The sequence below is a fragment of the Rhinoderma darwinii genome, chromosome 7 (assembly GCF_050947455.1).
Source record: "Rhinoderma darwinii isolate aRhiDar2 chromosome 7, aRhiDar2.hap1, whole genome shotgun sequence".
NCBI classification, from domain to species: domain Eukaryota; kingdom Metazoa; phylum Chordata; class Amphibia; order Anura; family Rhinodermatidae; genus Rhinoderma; species Rhinoderma darwinii.
Window position 1 is genome coordinate 76,360,810 of NC_134693.1, and position 24,955 is coordinate 76,385,764.

The 24,955-nt window shown below is 43.3% G+C and overlaps 1 protein-coding gene across 1 annotated transcript in view; it reads left to right on the top strand.

Annotated features, from left to right (window-relative positions):
- Nucleotides 1-318: 318 nt before the first annotated feature.
- NPTXR (neuronal pentraxin receptor) overlaps nt 319-24,955 on the top strand; it is an 86,128-nt gene continuing 61,491 nt past the window's right edge. Inside the window, exon 1 of the mRNA XM_075833559.1 lies at nt 319-1,095. Within this exon, the coding sequence (XP_075689674.1) occupies nt 535-1,095 (561 nt within the window). The 5' untranslated portion in view covers nt 319-534. The remainder of the gene's footprint in view (nt 1,096-24,955) is intronic.

The window sequence follows — 24,955 nt, forward strand, 5'->3', positions numbered from 1 at the left end:
TTCTATCAATGGCTGATTTCACAATGTGCTATTACACAGCATTGGTGTATCTGCGTGTATAGATTTTCAATGTGGTTTATTTTTCTATGAATGGCAGGCTACATTTTTTGCTCACATTTGCATCATATTGTTTTCCAAAATGAATAAAATGTCAATTATTTTTTTCCTGCATATCAGGAATATCTCCGGCTTTGTATTCAATTGGTAAACTGATACTATACTGAACAGTTAAGAGTTAAATGGAGCATTGCTAACTCACTGGGGAAATAAAAAAATGAAGAGGAGGAGGGAGCAATGACGTCAAGACTTCTCCTCCCTTCCTAAGTCAGAGACCAAGCAACTGACTGTGCACTAGAGAGAGTAGGGCTTGCTCTTCATCCATCTGCTTAGACATACTCTCTGCAACCAGAATAAAGGCTTCTACTTTGCACAGACAGCCCTATTTATTCAAGGGGTGTTGGTCTATTTTCTCTGCAAAGGGGTCCTGCTTTAGCTGTCACCCTGAAGTTTCTGGCTGTATTACTGGTGGCAGGAATGCTTGCATTCCTTGGTGCCATCATATGCATTATAGCCAGTGTCCACCCAGCAGCCAAGGGACCTGTCCTTGGTGCTGAAAATGAGTCTGCTCCAGCCGCTCCAATTGAGAAGAGCCTGGGAGCTCTCCATGGTGTTAAGACACTGTATGGATCAAAAGATGCATTTCTTGAGCTCTCCGGATCCAAGTCCCAGGGTGCTCCAAGCTTCAGCAGGCTCCTTTGTACACCTTTGGCCATGGAGTGCCCCTCTGATGTGCAGAGAGATTCCCCACAGCCTGCAGGGGAAGAGGTGCTTTCCTTACAGAACACAGCAGAACAGCTGAGGCAGACAGTGCTGCAGCAGAAAAAGCAGATCCTTACTGATCAAGAGGCGATCAGAGAGCTCACAGGAAAGCTAAGTCGTTGTGAGAATGGGCTGGATAAGGGCTACCAAGAAGGAGCTGATGGATGGGGAACCAAGGAAGGAGCAATGGGAGACCTGCCCCTTGATTCGCCCCAAGCAGTACAGGAACTGGAGGAGGCAGTCAGGACACTGAAAGATCGCATTGAAAAGATTGAGGTAAGAAGGAATAAATACACATTCATCTACAGGTTCATGTGTCAATCACCAGCTACACACTGACTCCTGAGATGTCATTGATTTTCAAGTCTCCATGGCAGTATGTAGATTGTATGACAAAAGTACTATCTGAAAGAACAGCCATACAGCGAGACACAAAGGCCATATAGACAGATCTATTGATTAGTGGGCAATGCCTTCATTGCATTGGTGTTTTGTATAATGTAGTCAACATAAAAATAACAACGGTATTGTATTTAATAATAGTTGATTTATATCATCTGGAGATGACTCAATATTAAAAGCCAAAACCTGAATTTGCTACATCTCAGTATTCACATGAGTGTATACTGGAGTGACAGACAGTAAGTAAATGATTAAAGTTATGTCAGCACTGTTCCCCAGTTTTTAAATTTACATAATTTCATAACAAGTCTCTAGATTTCCAATGCTAGGCTCCTATTGTGAGTCTAAATATTTGACATGTTGCAGCAGAATAAAGGCGGCTGACGCAAAACCATTGTACAAATTCCTCAATGACTGTGATTTGCCTGACATGGGCAGTAACTTGCTTAATCTGATGCTAATAACCAAGTCATTTATTGCAAGGGTGAGTTATTCTTGTATTTATAAAGTGTACATACAATGATCAACAGGACTCACTACATTATGTGTAGTATTTTTCTAAAATAATACTCATTTAGCCCAGCTAACTGTTCCATTTGTGCACTGGTATACACAGCATTTTGTGCCAAATGCCAAACTCATCCCTACAGCATTGACAAATCAGCTCTGCTACATCTGTATATACATGAGCTAATGCAGAAATCTGTGAATGCATATTCTTTAGCCTTATGGTGCTTTCAAGTGTCAGTTTTTTTAAGCTAGTTTTTTACTTCTCTGTTTTTATGCACATTTTGCTATGACTAGTCCGATATGTGTAAATATATATTCAGATTGATAAGCCTAAGTAACATATAATAGGTATCTCCAGTGCTAGAAGTAAAATATAATCATTTCTATTACGGGAAATGTACGTAGGAGGGATAAATAATTCAACAAATTCACTGATAATACATACCAGACAATAAGGGACTTCAGTCACAGTGAACAATCATGAATCTCAAAAGTCACACAAGAGAGTATCTAATAACTATTACATTGTAATGAGATTCAACAGATATGAAAGGTAGCATAGCAATAATACAATATTTGGATATATGGATAATTAGATAATTAGATGGATAGATAGATAAACTATAGATAGATAACTGAATCTGGACAGACAACACCCCAGAAACAATGTTTTTGAGACTTGACAGATTAACTTGCCAGTATAAATGATCCATTGCATATTACACATTATTTTAACTATATAGATAGATAGATAAAAAAAAAAAAAAGTATTGACAATGGCTTGCTAGACCTGAAACATTGCAAGGGTTAATAAAGCGATACACAATTATTTGGAATTTTTATAGATAGATAGATAGATATGCGATAGATATGCGATAGATAGATAGATAGATAGATAGATAGATAGATAGATAGATAGATAGATAGATAGATAGATAGATAGATAGATAGATAGATAGATAGATAGATAGATAGATAGATAGATAGATAGATAGATAGATAAACTATAGATAGATAACTGAATTTGGACAGACAACACCCTAGAAACAATGTTTATGAGACTTGACAGATTAAAGGGAACCGGTCACCAGCATTTCACCTATTAAACCAGCAATACTTGGTGGACGTGGGTGAAAAATCATTTTTATGTAATCTATAATTATCTTCTATGTAGGTTCTGTACCTTTAGTGTTCAGTGTTTGAGTGTTCCTGTGCCGCATGCTAATGAACATAAAAGAATCATATCTTCATATCTTCAAACCTTTCTGAGTTAACCCCGCCTCCTTACTTTTGATTGATAGCTCCTTGCCTCCCCCCAGCACACACAAAATCCCGCGCATGCGCATCGATGTCCTGTTCTGGTGCGTGCACACAACGGGACATCATAGCGGCGCATGCGCAGTAATACGAGTTGAGGCCCAGACGAAGCAGGGAAGGGAGACGGACCATACATGACGGACGCATGCGCGCTATCTCAGACAAGATTTCGTCATTCAGAGTGAGACAGTTTTCGGCGGTGGGTGGGCATAAGAAGAGGAACGAACGAAACTGCCAGATTATTACCATAAAAGGTCTGTTTGCAGACCGTTATTTACGGTCGGAGGAGGAGTTTAGGAGAGGGGATACCGGCAATGAATTTTTGACAGCAGCGGCCAGCGAGGGATGAGTAGAGCTCAATAGGTGAAATGCTGGTGACAGATTCCCTTTAACTTGCCAGTATAAATGATCCATTGCTTAATACACATAATTTTTTAAAATATACCGTAATGTGAAACATGATATATTTACTTTCCTACTAATCGTCTAATATTTACTGGATGCTTCTCTTTTTCATATCATGTACCATTTCTGTATTCATAAGAGTGGAAAATTGTATTAATATCTGTTGAGTTTCTGTCTGACAATTCCTAGCCAGCATTATATGTTGGACATCTGTACATTATGCTTGAATAGATCTAATGAATTCCACATCCTTTTCCGGCCTCCCTCCAGCATGCTCTCTAGGTCGTCTCATTAACACATCTCCTCAATCTTCATCTTCCAATAGAGAAGACGTCCTTTCTCACAGGAGCCCAATAGTCTTTCCATTATAACCTGGAGAATCAATTGAGTAAAATGATGCTGAGAAGTGCCTTCCTGAAATGCAGTTACTTGTGTCTATGAAAACTGAATGGAGGATTGTATAGCATGCTGTCAATATGCAGTGGATTTACACATGCAGCTCTCATTTCTCAACATTTAGGAGACTATGCTGTATGAAAATTGTTCAGCTGTCTGATATTAGTGAATTACATTGTTACATAGGTTGAAAAAAGACACAGGTCCATCAAGTTCAACCATTCTCAATAAATTACACATCATTCATTGCGAGATTAGTTATTACCCTCAATGACATTTGTCAGTAAATAAACATCTACCTTTTTTTTAAATGCTGACATAGTATCTGCCAATTCTACCTCTTGGGGTAGTGCATTCCACAGTTTTACTTCTCTAACTGTAAAGAACCCTTTCCTATGTTGATGTCTGAAACGTCTTTCTTCCACACGCAATGAATGTCCACTTGTCTTTTGTAGAATCCCTGGAAGGAACAGATCATGTGCTAGTTTTCTGTATTGACCACACATATACTTATACATGTTAACAACATCACCTCTAAGACGTCTTTTTTCCAAGCTGAACAAGCCCAATTTTTCTAGCCTTTCATTGTAAGCGACACCTCCCATTGTAGAGGAACCCTTTTTATAATTAATATTACTAACGTGTTGACCCATTCAGCAAAATGGATTTGTATGGGGTGGTAATCAACAATAATACCGCCATGAATATTATGGTCACCCAAAGGCGCTGACAGAGTGATGTGATGTGTTTTTTAGCCAGATTAGTATATGTAATGGACAGCTTCAGAGCAGGTCAATATTACATTACAGTAATATGGGACAATGGAGATCTCTATTTCCAACACCAAATGAAATTCGGATCATACAATAATGTTTTAAAAGACGGAAATTAACAGGTGGCAGAATTATTACTACATGTAAACTTGTACAGCTCTATTTTCAATACCCTCTAAACTATGTCTAGTCATTGTGACAATACATATATTTTCCTACATACAATGCAGTTAAAATCCAGGATTCTAGTGTTATAAAAGAGTTGTAAAAACATTGATTGGTTGCTCAATGGAAGATTATATCTTACATCGTCTGGACTTTCCTGGCTTTAATTGACCTACAAGAGAGGTTTTTCACTCCTTTACATGTAATCTAATGTTTTCGTTTCAATCTGTTCAGAAAATAGTATTATTTTGGTAATATATAAGACACTCCTAGAGCTTCCCTTTTGCAACAGCGCATCAGCAATGTGTAAACTGTTTTAAACCATTCTATAGCCTGCATCCCAGTTATAGACTATAGACTGCAATAAGCTAGATTGTATTGGTTAATGATGGGTCTAAGGAATGCCTCACTAATTTTCTTTTTTACTCACTCCCCATACCAACAGAAGTCCATCCATTAATAACAACAATATTTGAGGGAATTTTATGCAATCCTGTAATATATTAAGGACCCCAAAAGCAGATATACTATGTAAAGTGGTACACCTAGTGGGGGTCTTCTAGAGCCCCAAAAAACCCTCTTGGGAAAGGGAACCACAAACAAAAATTTAAACAATAATATGTTTTCTGCCTGTTGCTACCATGGGGAGTTTCTTACATATATTAAGGATTTAGATATTCAGTATCGAATTGAATGGGAGCTACATAAATCCATAGACAATGAGTTTATCCTAGTGGTGGCTGCATTTAGCTAGAATTTTAACATTTAAAGAGACTCTGTCACCACATTATAAGTGCCCTATCTCATACATAAGGAGATCAGCGCTATAATGTAGGTGACAGCAGTGTTTTTTATTTAGAAAAACGATCTATTTTTACCACTTTATGAGCGATTTTTAGCTTTATGCTAATTAGTTTCTTAATGCCCAAGTGGCCGGGTTTTTACTTTAGACCAAGTAGGCGTTGTACAGAGGAGTGTATGACGCTGACCAATCAGCGTCATACACGTCTGTCCATTCATTTACACTGCACTAGCGATATAGCTATATCGCTATGTGCAGCCACATACACAAACACTAACATTACTGCAGTGTCCTGACAATGAATATGCATCACCTCCAGCCAGGACATCATGTGTATTCAGAATCCTGACACGTCTGAATCTTTTCTGTGAGATTTCCAGCAAGTCAAACGTAATCTCGCGAGATTACGATGTAAACTGTCATTTAAAACGAGATTACGTTTGCCTTGCTGTAAATCTCACAGAAAAGATTCAGACGTGTCAGGATTCTGAATACACATCACGTCCTGGCTGGAGGTAATGTATATTCATTGTCAGGACACTGCAGTAACGTTATAGTGTGTGTATGTAGCTGCACATAGCGATATAGCTATATCGCTAGTGCAGTGTAAATTAATGAAGAGAAGTGCATGACGCTGATTGGTCGCTGATTGGTCAGCATCATACACTCCTCTGTACAACGCCCACTTGTTCTAAAGTAAAAACACGCCCACTTGGGCATTAAGAAACTAATTAGCATAAAGCTAAAAATCGCTCATAAAGTGGTAAAAATAGATCATTTTTATAAATAAAAAGCATTACTGTCACCTACGTTATAGCGCTGATCTCCTTATGTAGGAGATAGGGCACTTATAATGTGGTGGCAGAGCCTCTTTAACTTTATATCTGTTAAAGGAAAGCAGGGGATTATTTAACAAGATTTCATGACCTTTAGATTTTATAAATCCAGGGATATTAGGTTTATTAAGTTCCTTTTAAACGGGCAGATTTTCTGCCTATAACAAGCGCTGATCGACAATATATAAGTGGTTCAGTGCTCGTTTATCTCCATTTACATGGAGCAATCTTCAGTACTGTATGTGCCCGATCGTTAATGCGATAGTTTGGCACATCATTTTCTTATTGTTCGCAGCACATCCCTGTTTACACTGGGAGATGTGCTGCTGACAACCGATGATTTTAATGCCTACATAAAAGATCCGATCAGCAGACAATGAACATTTGCTGTTTTGTTGGCTGATCGCTGGGTTACACAATGATGCTGATGATCGGGAACAAGTGTATGTTTGCAAGTGAGCATAATGGGGGAAGGCCATTTTGCGATCTCCGCTGTTTGCAAATAAGGAATTTGGAAACCCCCTTAAAAAAAAATGGACTACAATGATTAGATCAAAAAGGATAGAGCTATCTGAATCTTACCTAGCTTCTAAGCCCCAGCCCTCACTGTAGGGAACAGGTGACATAATCTAAGAAAATATAATAACACAATCGGTCCTAGCGAAAAATTACTTCGGTTTAGAAACCCTAGGAAAATGGCACCTAATTTACTTGTGTTTTATTACTGTTAAATATTGATTGTCTTATTTTCATGCCAGTTGTGATCTGAATGGCATTGTGTTGACATTAACTGTTAATAGCTGGTTACACTTCAGTATGTAACTATGTAAATTAACATAAACTATCTTTAATAATCTTTATTTGCATTATTTTTGGCAGCAAAGTAACGAAATAAATGTAAAAGCAGTTAATTCCCTATTATAATCAAATCAGTAGTTGTGTTTGTATGACAGACAGAGGTTTGTTTACTCCACAGTTCAGAAACCTAGAATTATTTTGCGGACAAAGATCATCTATTAGAATTAGAGCAGTAAGTTTCTAAATGTATATATACTCTTGAGAGTATTTAATGAAATCATGTACACTGCTAAAAAAAAAATAAGGGAACCCTTAAATCACACATCGAATCTGGATAAACAAAAGATTCAAGTGGAAAATCTTTACTGATATAAATTGTGTAATTAATTGAGAAGAAAATGACATATCAACAGTCAATGGCAACCAAAAGTATTAACCAGTTGAGGGCTGGATTCCAAATGACCCTAAAAATCAAATAAAAAATTAGATCACAGGCGGATTTAATTTGCATAAATTTCATCATGGCAACTCATAATGTGGTTCAGAAGTGTATATATTGCCCCCACATGCTCCTGATGAGACGGTGGATGGTGTCCTGGGGGCACGCCTTCCAGACCTGGATCAGGGCATCAGTGTGCTCCTAGACAGCCTGCGGTGCTACTTGGCAGTCTCGATGCACTTATTCATAATATCCCAGAGTTTCTCAATTGGATTCCGGTCTGGGCAATGTCAGGGTCAATCAATGGCATCAATGGCTTCATTATCCATGTTCTGCCTCCACACTTGGGCAACATCAGGCTGGGCATTGTCCTGCACTATGAGGAACCCAGGGCCTATGGTTCCAGCATAAGGACAGACAATGGTATTTCATCCCAATACCTAAAAGCGGTCAGGGTACTGTTGGCTATCACATGGAGGTTTGTGCAACCCTCCAAGCAAATGCCTCCCCAGACCATCACTGGCCCACTGCCAAACCAGTCATGCTGGATGATGCTGCATGCAGCATGATGTGCTCAGTGTGAAGCTACTCTCACCTGTGAAGAAAACAGGGCGACAATGGCAGACCAGCCAATTCTGAAGTTCTCTGGTGAATGCCAATCGAGCTGCACAAGGTCCCACTACAGAACGCTGGGCCCTCATACCACCCTCATGAAGTCTGTTTCTGACAGTTTGTAAAAAACATGAACACCAGTAGGCCTCTGGCCGTGCTCCTCATGTACCAAAGGAGCCGATACCACCAGTCCTTTTGATGGGTTGATGTCCTTCTACGGCCCTGTCCAGCTCTCCTTGTGTAATGGCCCATGTCCTAATATCTGCTCCATGCCCTTGAGACTGTGCTGGGAGACACAGAAAATTTTCTTATAACTGAATGTATAGATTAGCCATCCTGAAGGAGCCGGACTACCTATGCAACCTAAATGGGCTGCAGGTATCGCCTAATGCAACCAGTAGTGATAAGGACAATAGCAAAACACAAAAGAAAAGAATCAATCAGGAAGGATAGGGAAAGAGGAATTGTCTGTGGCTACCATCTGAAAACAATTCCTTTTTTGGTGGTTGTCTTGCTAATGCCTCTCCAGTGCACCTGTTGTAACTTTTATTTGATTCACAATCGCCAATGCTTCCTAGATGAACAAATTTCTATCTCTGAAGTTTATTTGACATGTGGTTATACTGTGATTCTTAAGTCTTACCTTAGTTTTTTTGAGCAGCATTGTAAAGCATGCTGTAAAGGATCTGCCAGGCACAGCTTCGGGGTTAACGCCCTTAATTAATCAGTCAGCACCTGAATCTACATCCCTGAGACTGACTCCAGCTTCCACCACTCAGGCTGGCAGGCTTAGGAGTGGGAGAGCCTATCGCAGCCTGGCCAGACTCAGCTAGCTCCCGCCCTCTGTCTATTTATACCTGCATTTCCTGTTCCTCCTTGCTTGTTATTCTTTTTCGTGTGGTTTCCTGGCCCAGCTACAGCTCCTTCTATTTTGTTCCTGCTCCATACTGACCCTGGCTTACTGACTACTCTTCTGCTCTTCGTTTGGTACCTCGCACACTCCTGGCTTGACTCGGCTCGTTCACCACTCTGGTTGCTCACGGTGTTCCCGTGTGCAACTGCCCCTTTCCCTTGCTTGTATTCCCTTGTATGTTTGTTGTGCACTTACTGAGTGCAGGGACCGCCGCCCAGTTGTACCCCGTCGCCTAGGGCGGGTCGTTGCAAGTAGGCAGGGACAGAGTGGCGGGTAGATTAGGGCTCACTTGTCCGTTTCCCTACCCCCCGGTCATTACATAATAACAAGCCCATACCTAGTCTACCCTGGTCCCTGACACCACTATGGACCCCCGTGAGACCCTGGCTCAGCAAATGCAGGGTCTCTCCCTACAAGTCCAGTCCCTGGCTCAGAGGGTCAACCAGCCTGATGCTACCTTGGTAGTTCCCCTCACCGCACCTCTTGAACCCCACCTCAAGTTGCCCGACCAGTTCTCAGGGGACCGGAGGGCTTTTCTCTCCTTTCGGGAGAGTTGTAGGCTTTACTTTCGTTTAAAGCCTCATTCCTCAGGTTCTGAGAGCCAGCGGGTGGGTATAATTATGTCCCGGCTCCAGGAAGGGCCCCAAGAGTGGGCCTTCTCCTTGGCTCCTGACGCCCCTGAACTTTCCTCCGTTGATTGTTTCTTTTCTGCTCTCGGACTTATTTATGACGAGACTGACAGGACTGCCTTTGCTGAGAGTCAGCTGGTGACCTTACGTCAGGGTAAGAGACCTGTTGAGGAGTATTGCTCTGACTTTAGGAAGTGGTGCGTAGCTTCTCGGTGGAATGACCCTGCCTTAAGGTGCCAGTTTAGGTTGGGTCTGTCGAATGCCCTGAAAGACCTGCTAGTTAGCTATCCCTCTTCTGACTCCCTAGACCAGGCTATGGCTTTAGCGGTACGACTTGACCGACGTCTCAGGGAACGACAACATGAACGTTTATGTGTTTTCTCCTCCGACTCCCCCATGATGCCTCCCGTAGTTCCGTTGCTTCGTTCCTCCCCGAAAGACTCAGAGATACCTATGCAACTCGGGGCCTCCGTGTCCCCCCAACAACGTAGAGAATTCCGCAGGAAGAATGGTCTTTGCTTCTACTGTGGGGATGACAAGCATCAAGTGAACAACTGTCCTAAGCGTAAGAATGCAGCCAGAGAACTTCCGCGCCTAAGTGATCATCGGGGAGGTCACTTGGGCGCACAGGTATTTCCCGTAAATATGAAACGTACTAAGATCTTGCTTCCCTTTCAGGTCTCTTTTGGTGGTAGGTCTGCTACTAATATTATGTCTGTGGAATTTGCTATGTCTCTTGCTATGCCTCTGATTGATTTGCCTAAACTTGTCCCGGTAGTGGGTATCGACTCCACTCCTCTTGCTAATGGTTATTTTACACAGCATACCCCTGTTTTTGAACTCCTTGTTGGCTCCATGCATTTGGAGCAATGCTCTGTACTGTTGATGCAGGGATTATCGTACGATTTGGTTCTAGGCCTTCCCTGGTTGCAGTTGCATAATCCCACGTTTGACTGGAATACTGGGGAGCTAACCAAATGGGGTAATGAATGTTGTACGTCATGTTTTTCTGTTAATTCTATTTCTCCCCCTGAGGAGGTGAATACGCTACCCGAGTTTGTTCAGGACTTCGCTGATGTTTTCTCTAGGGAGGCCTCCGAAGTGTTACCTCCTCATAGAGAATACGATTGCGCTATCGAATTGGTACCAGGAGCTAAGCTTCCTAAGGGTAGGATATTTAATCTTTCTTGTCCCGAACGTGAAGCCATGAGAGAGTTTATCCAGGAATCCCTGGCCAAGGGTTACATTCGTCCCTCTTCTTCTCCGGTAGGTGCTGGCTTCTTCTTCGTGGGGAAGAAGGATGGTAGTCTTAGGCCATGCATTGACTACCGTAGCCTGAATAAGGTCACGGTAAGGAACCAGTATCCCCTTCCTTTGATTCCTGATCTCTTTAATCAGGTTCAGGGGGCCCAATGGTTCTCTAAATTGGATCTACGGGGGGCGTATAACCTTATTCGCATCAAAGAGGGGGATGAGTGGAAGACTGCGTTTAACACGCCCGAAGGCCATTTCGAATACCTCGTCATGCCCTTTGGGTTGTGTAATGCCCCTGCGGTCTTCCAGAATTTCATAAATGAGATTTTGAGAAATTACCTGGGGATATTTCTTGTAGTGTACCTTGATGACATACTGGTGTTTTCCAAGGACTGGTCCTCCCACATTGAGCATGTCAGGAAGGTGCTCCAGGTCCTTCGGGAAAACAAACTGTTTGCAAAAACCGAAAAATGTGTGTTTGGGGTACAGGAGATACCATTTTTGGGTCAAATCCTCACTCCTCATGAATTCCGCATGGACCCCGCCAAGGTTCAGGCTGTGGCGGAATGGGTCCAACCTGCCTCCCTGAAGGCGTTACAGTGTTTTTTGGGGTTCGCTAATTATTACAGGAGATTTATTGCTAACTTCTCGGTCATCGCTAAGCCTCTTACGGACCTCACTCGCAAAGGTGCTGATCTCCTCCACTGGCCTCCTGAGGCTGTCCAGGCTTTTGAGGTCTTTAAGAAGTGCTTTATCTCGGCCCCGGTGCTGGTTCAGCCCAACCAAAAGGAGCCATTTATCGTGGAAGTTGACGCATCTGAGGTGGGAGTGGGGGCTGTCTTGTCCCAGGGTACCAGGTCCCTCACCCATCTCCGCCCCTGTGCCTACTTCTCCAGGAAGTTTTCGCCAACTGAGAGTAACTATGATATTGGCAACCGCGAACTCTTAGCCATTAAATGTGCATTTGAAGAGTGGCGCCACTTCCTGGAGGGGGCTAGACACCAGGTAACGGTCCTTACCGACCACAAGAATCTGGTTTTCCTAGAATCTGCCCGGAGGCTAAACCCGAGACAAGCTCGATGGGCGTTATTTTTTACCAGATTAAATTTTTTGGTTACCTATAGGGCTGGGTCTAAAAATATTAAGGCTGATGCACTGTCGCGTAGCTTCATGGCCAGCCCTCCTTCGGAGGAAGATCCTGCTTGTATTTTGCCTCCAGGTATAATCATTTCCTCGATCGATTCTGATTTAGTCTCTGAAATTGCTGCTGATCAAGGTTCAGCTCCCGGGAACCTTCCTGAGAACAAGCTGTTTGTTCCCCTGCAATTCCGGCTAAGGGTACTTAGGGAAAATCATGACTCCGCACTATCTGGTCATCCAGGCATCCTGGGTACCAAACACCTCATTACCAGAAATTATTGGTGGCCTGGGTTGCCTAAAGACGTTAAGGCCTACGTCGCCGCTTGTGAGGTTTGTGCTAGGTCCAAGACTCCCAGGTCCCGACCAGCGGGCTTACTGCGTTCGTTGCCCATTCCCCAGAGACCTTGGACACATATCTCCATGGATTTTATCACCGATTTGCCTCCATCCCAAGGCAAGTCGGTGGTGTGGGTGGTGGTAGACCGCTTCAGTAAGATGTGCCACTTTGTGCCCCTCAAGAAACTACCCAACGCCAAGACGTTGACTACCTTGTTTGTCAAACACATCCTGCGTCTCCATGGGGTCCCTGTCAATATTGTTTCGGACAGAGGGGTACAATTTGTTTCATTGTTTTGGAGAGCCTTCTGTATGAAGTTGGGGATTGATCTGTCCTTCTCCTCTGCCTTCCATCCTGAAACCAATGGTCAAACGGAGAGGACTAATCAATCTCTAGAACAATACTTAAGGTGTTTTGTCTCTGACTGTCAATATGATTGGGTCTCATTCATTCCCCTTGCCGAATTTTCCCTTAATAACCGGGTCAGTAACTCGTCAGGGGTCTCTCCCTTTTTCTGTAATTTTGGGTTTAATCCACGGTTCTCCTCCGTTTCACCTGGTAGTTCCAACAATCCCGAGGTAGAGGTCGTCCATCGGGAACTGTGCACAGTCTGGGCCCAGGTTCAGAAGAACCTAGAGGCGTCCCAGAGCGTACAAAAAACTCAGGCTGATAGAAAACGTTCTGCTAACCCCCTGTGTATGGTCGGGGATCTGGTGTGGTTGTCGTCTAGGAACTTTCGTCTCAAGGTTCCGTCCAAGAAGTTTGCTCCCCGGTTTATTGGGCCGTATAAGGTCATTGAGGTCCTCAATCCTGTCTCCTTCCGGCTGGAATTACCCCCGTCTTTTCGTATACACGACGTGTTTCATGCCTCCCTCCTTAAACGCTGCTCCCCGTCCTTGGCTCCCTCGAGGAGACCTCCGGTTCCCGTCCTCACCCCTGAGGGGGTGGAATTAGAGGTGGCCAGGATTGTGGACAGCAAGATGGTCCAAGGCTCCCTCCATTACCTGGTCCATTGGAGAGGTTACGGGCCCGAGGAGAGGACTTGGGTACCCGCCCGGGATGTTCACGCTGGGGTATTGGTAAGGAGGTTCCACCTGCGTTTCCCCAGTAAGCCAGGTCCACTTAGAAAGGGTCCGGTGGCCCCTCATAAAAGGGGGGGTACTGTAAAGGATCTGCCAGGCACAGCTTCGGGGTTAACGCCCTTAATTAATCAGTCAGCACCTGAATCTACATCCCTGAGACTGACTCCAGCTTCCACCACTCAGGCTGGCAGGCTTAGGAGTGGGAGAGCCTATCGCAGCCTGGCCAGACTCAGCTAGCTCCCGCCCTCTGTCTATTTATACCTGCATTTCCTGTTCCTCCTTGCTTGTTATTCTTTTTCGTGTGGTTTCCTGGCCCAGCTACAGCTCCTTCTATTTTGTTCCTGCTCCATACTGACCCTGGCTTACTGACTACTCTTCTGCTCTTCGTTTGGTACCTCGCACCCTCCTGGCTTGACTCGGCTCGTTCACCACTCTGGTTGCTCACAGTGTTGCCGTGGGCAACTGCCCCTTTCCCTTGCTTGTATTCCCTTGTATGTTTGTCGTGTTTGTCGTGCACTTACTGAGTGCAGAGACCGCCGCCCAGTTGTACCCCGTCGCCTAGGGCAGGTCGTTGCAAGTAGGCAGGGACAGAGTGGCGGGTAGATTAGGGCTCACTTGTCCGTTTCCCTACCCCCCGGTCATTACACATGCAGTCGCTGACCGCCGCCATTGCCCTCTTACCGGCAGCTGCGACCGTAGGACTCTAAACCTTCCACTGGGACGCCGGTGCACACTGCTCTCTCCTCCAGCCTGTGCCCACAGGTGTCTTAAAGGGCCAGCACGTGCACCAGGAATATTGCTTCAATCAAATCCCAGCACAAGGAACTCTTTAAAAGGAATTCTGCCCACTTCCTTATTGCCTGAGCAATGTTGTGTCTAACCCTGTGTTAGTCTGAAAAGGTTCCATAGGGTTATCCTGTATCCGTGTCCGGTGTCCGTGCCAAGTCCAGTGTCCATGCCGACTTCAGGATCCGTATCCGGTGTCCGTGCCAAGTCCAGTGTCTGTGACCACTTTAGTATCTGTGTCCTGTGTCTGTGTCAAGTCCAAGCCATGGATCCCACTGGTCAACTCAAGACGCCGGTCCAAGCAATGCAAGCGGACATGCAAGATCTCCGAGGACGCCAGGATCATTTTCTACAAGTAATCAACTCTATTGCCACACGATTAGATCTTGCTTCTGTCCCCTCCCCTCCGGCCGGAATTTGTTTACCACTTCCACCTCGTTATGATGGAGATGTAAGAACCTGCCGAAGCTTCGTCAACCAGTGCAAGATCCATTTCCAGCTGCATGCACATCTATTCCCTTCCGATCTGACCAAAGTTGTCTTCATTGTCTCCCTACTGTCTGGCAAAGCTTTGGCATGGGCGAACGTGAGGGGCCGGAATCTTCCAACCTGCAGTTGTTCTTAGAAACTTTTCTCACTCTGTTTGAGGGACCGGGTTGAAGTCATTCAGTTCCGTACTTTGGCAGTGGAGCTTGCCTGGAACAACAAAGCCTTGGTGGCAACCTTCTGTCAGGGATTAGCCAGTAAAATCAAAGATGAGCTGGTGGATCATGATCTCCCTTCTACCTTGAATGCTCTGATTCTTCTGGCTACATGTATCGACATGAGGTTCCAAGAACGCGCCCAGGAAGTTCATTGAGAAAAAGGATCCTACAGACTGGCGCCTAAGTTTCAGAGTCTTCTGCTACCTCCTTCAGTTGTCGTGCCTGAAAAGCCTATGCAGGTGGACCGAGTAAGATTGTCTGACCAGGAGCGGCAGCTCAGACGTTCCGCTAGCCTATGTTTGTACTGTGGCGGCAAAGCTCATTTTGTCCACCAATGTCCCCAGAAGCCAGGAAACTCCAGCACCTAGGGTTGATAGGAGAGGCTACCCTAGATGGACCAATGCCTTCTACAAAATTTACTTCTAAACTCTCCATCCCTGTAACTATCTCCTCTGGTGAAGAATCAGACTCTTTCCGCTTATCTGGACTCTGGAGCGGCTGCGAACATCATCCATCATGCCTTAGTAGACCGTATCCACTTACCCACAACTCCTCTGGAGAAACCTCTAGCAGTAGCTTCTGTGAATGGTCAACCTCTGCCAGACCCAATTCTCTCCATTACAGAGCCTTTGAGGTTACAAGTGGGTGTTTTACATTCGTAACAAGTAGCCTTTTATGTTCAGCCTAAGGCTGTTAACCCAATCCTGCTGGAACAACCATGGCTTTGCCAAAACACGCTCCTTTCCTCGACTGGAATTCCGGAAAAATTCTCCAGTGGGGATCCCAAAGTCTACACTGCTGCCCGCCTCAGGTTTGTCCTGTCCAAACTCGATACCTCAGTCACTCTCTGGTCTGCCTCCACAGTATGCCTGTTATGCGTATGTCTTCAGCAAGAAGGAGGCTGAGGTCCTGCCTCCAGATCGTCCTTACGATTGTCTGATTGAGTTTTTTATGAAATGTCACCTGCTCATGGATGGGTTTATCCTCTCTCACTGCCTGAAACCCAAACCATGTCAGCGTACATCAAGGCGAACCCCGAGAGGGAGTTTATCAGAAAATCTACTTCTCCAGCCGGAGCCGGATTCTAAATAATGCTAAACTTGAAAAGTGTGTATTCAAAAGGAAATCCTTGCCCTTTCTGGGTTATATGGTTTTCGATCATGGACTCCAGATGGATCCGGAAAAAGTGAAATCTGTCTGAGAGTGGCCACGTCCTCAAGTTCTCCGTGCCATACAAAGATTTCTTGGCTTCGCAAATTTCTATCGCCAGTTCATCCTAAATTTCTCTTCACTTACCGCCCCTATCTCTGCTCTCACCAAGAAGGGAATGAACGCTAAAGTCTGGACCCCTGAGGCAGAGTCAGCATTCATTAACCTCAAGAGGGCCTTCACTTCTGCCTCCGTTCTACACCATCCTGATGTTTCTCTGCAGTTCTCGATGGAGGTTGTCGGCTCTTCCATTGGTGCTGGAGCACTTCTCTATCAGAGAAACAACAAAGGTAAGGTGGTTTCCTGTGGCTTATTCTCAAAACTCTTCTCTACTGCAGAAAGAAACTATTCCATTGGGGACCGTGAGTTACTTGCCATCAAGTTAGCCTTAGAAGAATGGAGGCATTTGCTAGAGGGGCTGCTCATCCTATTATCATCTACACTTATCACAAGAACCTCACTTATTTACAGTCCGCACAACGCCTGAACCCTCGTCAAGCCAGACGGTCGCTATTCTTTGAAAAATTAAAATTCCCACTTAATTTCTGTCCTGCTGATAAAAATAGAAAGGCTTTTGCACGTTCATTTGATACAGATGATGCTGAAAATGATCCTCAGCATATCATTGACCCTTCCGGGATTATTCCTGTTAGGGTATGTTCGCACGCAGTGACCAAAAAGTCTGAAAATACGGAGCTGTTTTCAGGCGAATGTAGCTCCTGATTTTCAGACGTTTTTGTAGCAACTCACGTTTTTTGCGGCGTATTTTATGGCCATTATTGGAGCTATTTTTCAATGGAGTCAATGAAAAACGGCTCCAAAAACGTCCCAAGAAGTGACATGACTTTTTCGCAGGCTCTTTTTACGCGCCGTATTTTGACAGCGACGCGTAAAATTACACCTCGTGGGAACGGAACAGAACACCCTGAAACCCATTGCAAGCAACGGGCAGATGTTTGTAGGCGTAATGGAGCCGTTTTTTTCAGGCGTAATTCGAGGCGTAAAACGCCCGAATCACGTCTGAAAACACATCGTGTGAACATACCCTAAACGCTCTGCAGATTAAAGACATTCCTCCTGGGAAAATTTTTGTTTGTCCTATTGACAGGAAGAAAATTCTCATCTGCGGTTATAATTCCAAGCTGGCAGGGCATTCTGGTATTCGTAAGACTCGGGACTTTATTTCTCGCCACTACTGGTGGCCCACGCTGCCCAAAGATGTTGAGGACTAGGTTTCCTCGTGCATCAACCGTGCACAAAACAAATCTACCCATTCCAAGGCTGCGGGTCTACTCTGCCTGTTACTGATAGTCCCTGGCAACATATTACCATGGATTTTATTACAGATCTTCCTCCTTCTGCTGGATGTACCACTGTCTGGGTCGTGGTGGATCGTTTCTCCAAGATGGTACATTTCGTTCCTCTGTCTGGCCTTCCATCAGTTCCTCCCCTGGCAAATTTATTTGTTCAGCATATTTTTCGTTTGCACGGATTGCCCCTCCATATCGTGTGTGATCAGGGTGTGCAATTCACGTCTAAGTTCTGGAGAGCCCTGTGTAAGCTTCAGGATGTGAAATTGGACTTTTCTTATGCATATCACCAGCAATCCAATGGCCAAGATGAAAGGATTAACTAAGTGCTTGAAAATTGTCTTCTTCATTTTGTATGTGTTCAACACAACAACTGGGTGCATCTCCTTCGATGGGCCAAATTCTCATACAATAATCACACAAGTGAGTCTACTGTTACATATCCATTTTTTTTTGTTTACAGCCAACAACCACGTGTCCCTCTTCCTGTACCGGCTACATCTCAATTGCCTGCAGCTAAAAAAAAAATCTGAAGTTTTTTTCAGGTCTGGCAGAAAACCAAGTCTGTGATCCTGCAGGCAGTGAATCACATGAAGAAATATGCCAATAAGAAGAGAAGGCCTTCTCTTCAGTTTCTTCCCTGAGTTAAGGTCTTGTTGTCTTCAACAAATATTTGTCTGAAAATTCCCTCCTACAAATTCGCTCCTAGATTTCTTGGTCCCTTTGAATTCCTGCAATAGATGAATTCTTTGTCATACAAGCTATGTCTACCTCCTACTCTCAAGATTCCCAACTCCTTCCATGTGTCCCTCCTGAAGCCTGTTGTCCTCAACCAGTACAGTAAGTCTCCTGGCTCTGCAACTGCTCCCAGCTGTTCTTCTGATGTCTTCGAGGTCAAGGAGATCCTGGACTACAAGAGAGTAGGAGGGAAGACATTTTACCGAGTGGATTGGAAGGGTTTTGGTCCTGAGGAGAGGTCTTGGGAGCCTGAAGAAAATGTTGATGCCCCAGCTCTCATCAAGAAGTTCCTTCTACGCTCTGGACCTAAGAAGAGGGGGTTGTAAGTTTGGGTAATGTAAATCCCGTGGTCGCTGACTGCTGGTATCCCCCTCTTATCGGCAGCTGCGATCGCAGGACTCCGAACCTTCGCCGGTGTCTACTTCCCAAGGGACGCCGACGCGCACTGCTCTCTCCTCCGGCCTGTGCACCAGGAATATCGATCCAATCCAATTCCAGCACTCCCTGGACTTTAAAAGGAACTCTGCACAATTCCTCATTGCCTGAGCAATGTTGTGTCTAACCCTGTGTTAGTCTGCAAAGGTTCCATAGCGTTATCCTGTATCCATGTCCGGTGTGCATGCCAGGTCCAGTGTTCGTGACGACTTCGGTGTCCGTGTCAAGTCCAGTGTCTGTGATGACTTCTGTATCCATGTCCAGTGTCCATAACGTCTACAGTTTCCATGTCCTGCCTCCGAGACAAGTCCGATTGTCCAGCACAAGCCAGCTTCTGATAGTCCGGCACAAGCCAGCTTCCGATAGTCTAGCACAAGCCAGTTTCCTCTAGTCTAGGCACAAGCCAGCTTCCGATTATCCAGCACAAGCCTGCCTCCGATTAGCCAGCACAAGTCAGCTTGAAATTATTCAGCACAAGACAGCTTCCAATTTTCCAGTACAGGCCAGCTTCCGATAAACTAGCACAAGCCAGCTATCCAGGTACTCTAGTCCTAGTGACAGGTTTGACATTTGTATGGCCAGCTGCTACTTCGTTACGGCGGAATGGCCCAGTGGGTCCACAGTCCCAATAGCCATGAAAAGTATATTTCATATATTCTATGCTCCAATGTGCTGCTTTCCTGGACATTATACGTAAAAACTTGAATTTCCTTCGCCTCCATGCCAAATCTGTAACGGGGCCTCCAACTATCATGTGCCATGTGTTATACCAGTATCAGAAAGCTGATGGGCGCCCTATGGCACCAGGGCCCAAATGAAGCTGCAACCTCTGCCCCCTATAGTTATGAACATGGGTTGAAAATGTTCAATATTAGTAAGCAGTGTATCTAATGGTATTCTGACATGCTAGTCATGGTAAATCATGTATTATGGGATGGCAGGTCCGGAACAGATTAGAACCCCTAATAACATTTGCGAGTATCCATACAAATTTATTACAATACAGATAACATTCAGGAGAACAATCTAAGTTATTTATTAATATAGTTATTAATGTCTAGACTAATATATATATATATATATATATATATATATACATTTTTATATATATATATATATATATATATATATATATATATATATATATATATATATATATATATATATATATATATATATATATATATATATATATATATATATATATATATATATATATATATATATATATATATATATATATATATATATATATATATATATATATATATATATATAAATATATAGAAGAAAACGTAGAACACAGTGACGGCACCAGGACGTCAAGGCAGTTGAAAGCAAAGTGGATCTATCCACCTCAAAAAACAGCAGCAACGTTTCGGTTCAACAGGAACCTGTCTCAAGCCATGATAAACTAACAGTGGTGCCAAATATATATATGGAGGACGTACATCAATTGGCAATAAAAAAATTGACTATACAATTCTCATTAAATACATCAAACATGTGATTATCACAGTGTATTACAGACATTATAGATAAAGTGCAGCAATGAGTCTTCAAAAAGACATCCATAAGTTATAATAAATTTAAAAAGCTAAGATACACACATCATAAATAGTGAATAATAAGTATACCAGGATTAATTGGGAGGACAGCAGAGGCCAATTATTAATTAGTTTAGATCCATAAACTTACATTTTACGATCTCTCCATGTAAGCAGCGTGTAGTGTTTAGCACGCATCGACTGCTCATGCTCCAAAATGGCGTTGAAACCGGATATTAAATCCGGTGGAACGCATCATGCAGCGCAATCGCTACTGCGCTAATCAATAAAAAAGTGGCAGATACACGATACAATAAGACCATACTCCAGATGTGTATCTGCCACTTTTTTTTATTGACTAGCACCTCATGAATCAATAAAGAACACATATCTATATATATGTGGTATGTGTTTTTTTCCTAGCATGAGATGTTTGACAAATTGGACATTGTTGTCTGGGATCATTAATCTTTATTTAATATGGCCATTATATTAATCCCATTGGTGACTACAGTCACATTATTTCTCAATGGGACGTTAATAGTATATAAACCTTTTTGTTTGTAAGCTCATGCCTATTCCTATTAATAATCTCTAAATATTTCGATCTGTGCAGTGCAGCTTTAATGTGATCCTCCAGACTGCATACAGGGTTAAATTCTGCACAATCAATATATTCTATATTTTCTATCTATTTCGCCACTTGCGCCTGCGCAATGGGACTGGAACGCAAGTTCTGTCTCGGCGCATGTGCAGTAGCGATTGCGCTGCATGATGCGTTCCACCGGATTTAAAGGAACAGTGTCATCACAAATTATTTTTTTATATGTTAAAGATGTTAGTGCTTTATTAAAAACGTTTATATTCATTTGTGTGTTTGTGCTTTACTTTTTCTTATTTTTACACTTTTTCTTCCCTATGGGGGCTGCCATTTTTTGTTCCATTTCTGTGTGTGTCGATTAACGACACATACAGACATGGAATACGGCAGCCACAGTCCCATAGGGACTGCGAACGGCTCCCGTCCCATTGACTGCAGTGTACGGCGTCTGTGTGGGAACTGCGCATGCGCCGCTCCCACACAGTCCTATTCGAAATTGGCGCCGTCCGGCGCCATTTTCCTGTGGACCGGAAGTCGCGGCCGGACAGTAATATTACTACTTCCGGTCGCGGCTTCCGGATTTGTGCACTTGCACCAGCGACAGCAAACGGAGCGGACGGGCCGGAGGGAGCCGCGGCGGCAGGAGCAGGTAAGAGATTTCAATGTATGTTCGTGTTTGTGTGTGTTTACTACTGTATGTAAACCTACTACACTGTGGGTTAGCTCAAAAAATGGCGACACACAGTGTAGGAGGTTACATCGTTCAAACCCCTCGTTTATCCCGGCACTAGCTAGGATAAAGGAGGGGGGGATGCTGAGAGCTCACTAGAGCGAGGGCTTTTAACCCAATGTTGCAATGCTGCAATTTTGGGAACAGCTCCATCTAGTGACCAAAAATGGGTAGTATTATAAATTAGAAATAATTTATAATATTTCCTGGACTCGTGCAAAAAAATAAAAAAAATTTGAACAATGTTTAATCACCCACACACTAAATGTTTAATTTTAAAAAAAAAAACATGTTTTTCTGGCAACACATTCCCTTTAATATTTGCTGTCCTCCCAATTAATCCTGGTATACTTATTATTTATGATGTGTGTATCTTATCTTTTTAAATATATTATTACTTATGGATGTCTTTTTGAAGACTCATTGCTGCACTTTATCTATAATGTCTGTAATACACTGTGATAATCACATCTTTGATGTATTTAATGAGAATTGTATAGTCAATTTTTTTTTATTGCCAATTGATGTACGTCCTCCCTATATATACTTGGCACCACTGTTAGTTTATCATGGCTTGAGAAAAGTTCCTGTTGAACCGAAACGTTGCTGCTGTTTTTTGAGGTGAATAAATCCACTTTGCTTTCATCTGCCTGGAAGTCCTGGTGCCGTCACTACGTTTTCTTCTATCTTTAAAAAAAGGGGAATTGATTCATCCCCTGGTGACGAGCACATGGCCTGATTTTTTTTGTGATTGTGGAGTGCTGTGTTCATCTATTGCTGGACTGTATACATATATATATATATATATATATATATATATATATATATATATATATATATATATATATATATATATAAAATACATAGTACAGGACCAACACATTAATCACATGTGGCAGTGGCTTTCTCTGATATATTTTACAGCCATTTTCTGTTATAAGCTCTACATCTATCACTACTACCGCTCTCCTCTTTCTGCCTTGTTCTCCCTTTAATAATTAAGCATCACTGGAGTCACAAGTCACATCTTTCCACATCTTTCCTGGGTGTGTTTTATTACTGGCGTGTAATGCTCTGCTGAGCTTCCGGCCTTCTGTGGAGCCTTCTGTCTCATTAACATGAGTTGGTGTATTTATGCATAGACGTCCACATGATTGTCTCGGAGTGCAGAATGTCAACTACTAACTTTATAGGTAAAACCAAGAGGGACATTTGGAGGCTCTGTGCTATTGAATCATTTATTGAAGAAATTAATAGAAAATCTTCTCTTAGCTATAAAAGCAAGAGTTGATCCAATGTTTTTTGTCCATCCGATATATTAAAATGGAAAATACATTTGACAGTGTGTCTATTCATAACATTTATCCTGCATGGGTGAACCAGTGCATTCTAATCTTTGGAGGATCGAGTAAATGTTGAGTTTTTTCCTATACTTTATAGATGATATGTGCACAGAGGCTTCACACAGATTTAATTATCTGGTTGTAAAGGAGATATTTTTTAATCAAACTGGTGCATCAAGCCTTTAGTACTTTAAGCACCATACTCTGTGTTCTGCAACTCGCTTAAAAATAGAGGTTGTCACATGTCGTTTTTGGCAGTCAGTGGACCCCGGCTACAGTGATATAGCAGCAGGAGACAGTAGTAATAACAACTTTAACCTTTACTATTTAAAGAGCATATATTCTGCAGTGCTTTACAATCAGGGGAAGCATAAAACATAACAAATAACGAAAACAAAGGGTCGGTAAACGATGAGACAAAAAAGGGAGGCCTTATTGCGTGTCTGGTACAATTTTCACAGAGGCTGTCAATTCTGCAGCTTCATGTGAGAAATGAATATCCCTGACTTGTAGCAAAAGAATATGAGAGCATAATGTCCAGGGCTGTCTCAAAATCTTATGCCTGATTAAACACAATGCATTGCAAAATTTAAAGGAACACTAAAGTTTGACATTAATATAAAAGATGAACAAAACAACTATTTGTCAGTCCTCAAGACTTTCTGTAAACACATGAAACATAGGGGTCTATATTCTTGTCTGCTCCATCTGTAAATGGAGGCTAGGTGAATGGTGGTCTTAGTAAAAGGGGGCTCTGCTCGCCCTAGAGCAGTGAAATAAGATCTCAGCAGGCAGCATGTCAAATGTGAATGGATTGCACAGTAATGCTACTATTCTCTCTTTGCTCACAGCACATATTCTATCTGTTGATAAAATGTATGGAGATAAGGGGAAAATATTACAACTTTTGGAAGCACTATATTTCATAGACTGTATGCATATAGCAACATTTAACCCATAAGTCTCCCCTCCCCATACTAAAATTAACATCACACCGACACATAACTCTCTTTTAAAGTGGGGTTGGCCCAGGGGTCGGCCACAGCTTTGTTAACACAATAAATGTAAATAACAAATTTACCAAATATAAAACGCAATGACCTTAACATAGGTCAATAACAACCTGTATGCCTGCCTTACCAAGGACATGTAGGTAAATCCCCTTCTACTACCGCCACCAGTTGACCGTGTATTCCTCAACTACACGGCTCACCGACCCCCAACAAAAATAGACCTTGCTCAACCCCATCCTGCAACCCTGACAGGAAAATATCCAGCCCAATCTCCGTTAGGTGCACCCCGTCTGGCAACAACAAACCTCTATTGTCACCCTCTAACTCCCGATGACGCACCACCACCCCGCCTCTAGCTCGGACAAAGCTAGACACCCTGGTGTTTAATAGGCGCCTCGCACGCTCAATGGCATTCACGTCCCGCGCTCCATGCCAAACCAACCTGGGAACAATTTCTGACCAGACCAAAACTACCCGGGGGAAAAAGCTGGCGAACCTTTCTAAATCTGACTGGATCAGTGAGATCAACTCCCCCAACCGAACCGAACACAGATCATTGCCTCCTAGATGAAACAGTAAAACAGTTGGAACCATGCGATGCCGGCTGATGTCGACCACTTCGGGCAGTGCCTGCAACCAGCGCAGGCCCCGGATGCCTCTCCAGTAGACTTCAGCACTTGCAAAGCCCAACGAACGTCCCCCAGGGCGTATGGCAGCCCTCCTCTCAGCCCAAAACACATAAGAGTGCCCGACTATCCACACCGCTGGTCTGGTACCTAAAATGAAAACTGAAATTAGTGCAAAATAAGGTCCGGGCGAACATAATCAGCAAAACAATCCGACTTCAATCTCCCTATGCGCCCCACAGCCGCATCCGATAACCCCAATTCACTGGCCATCGTGGCCGCCC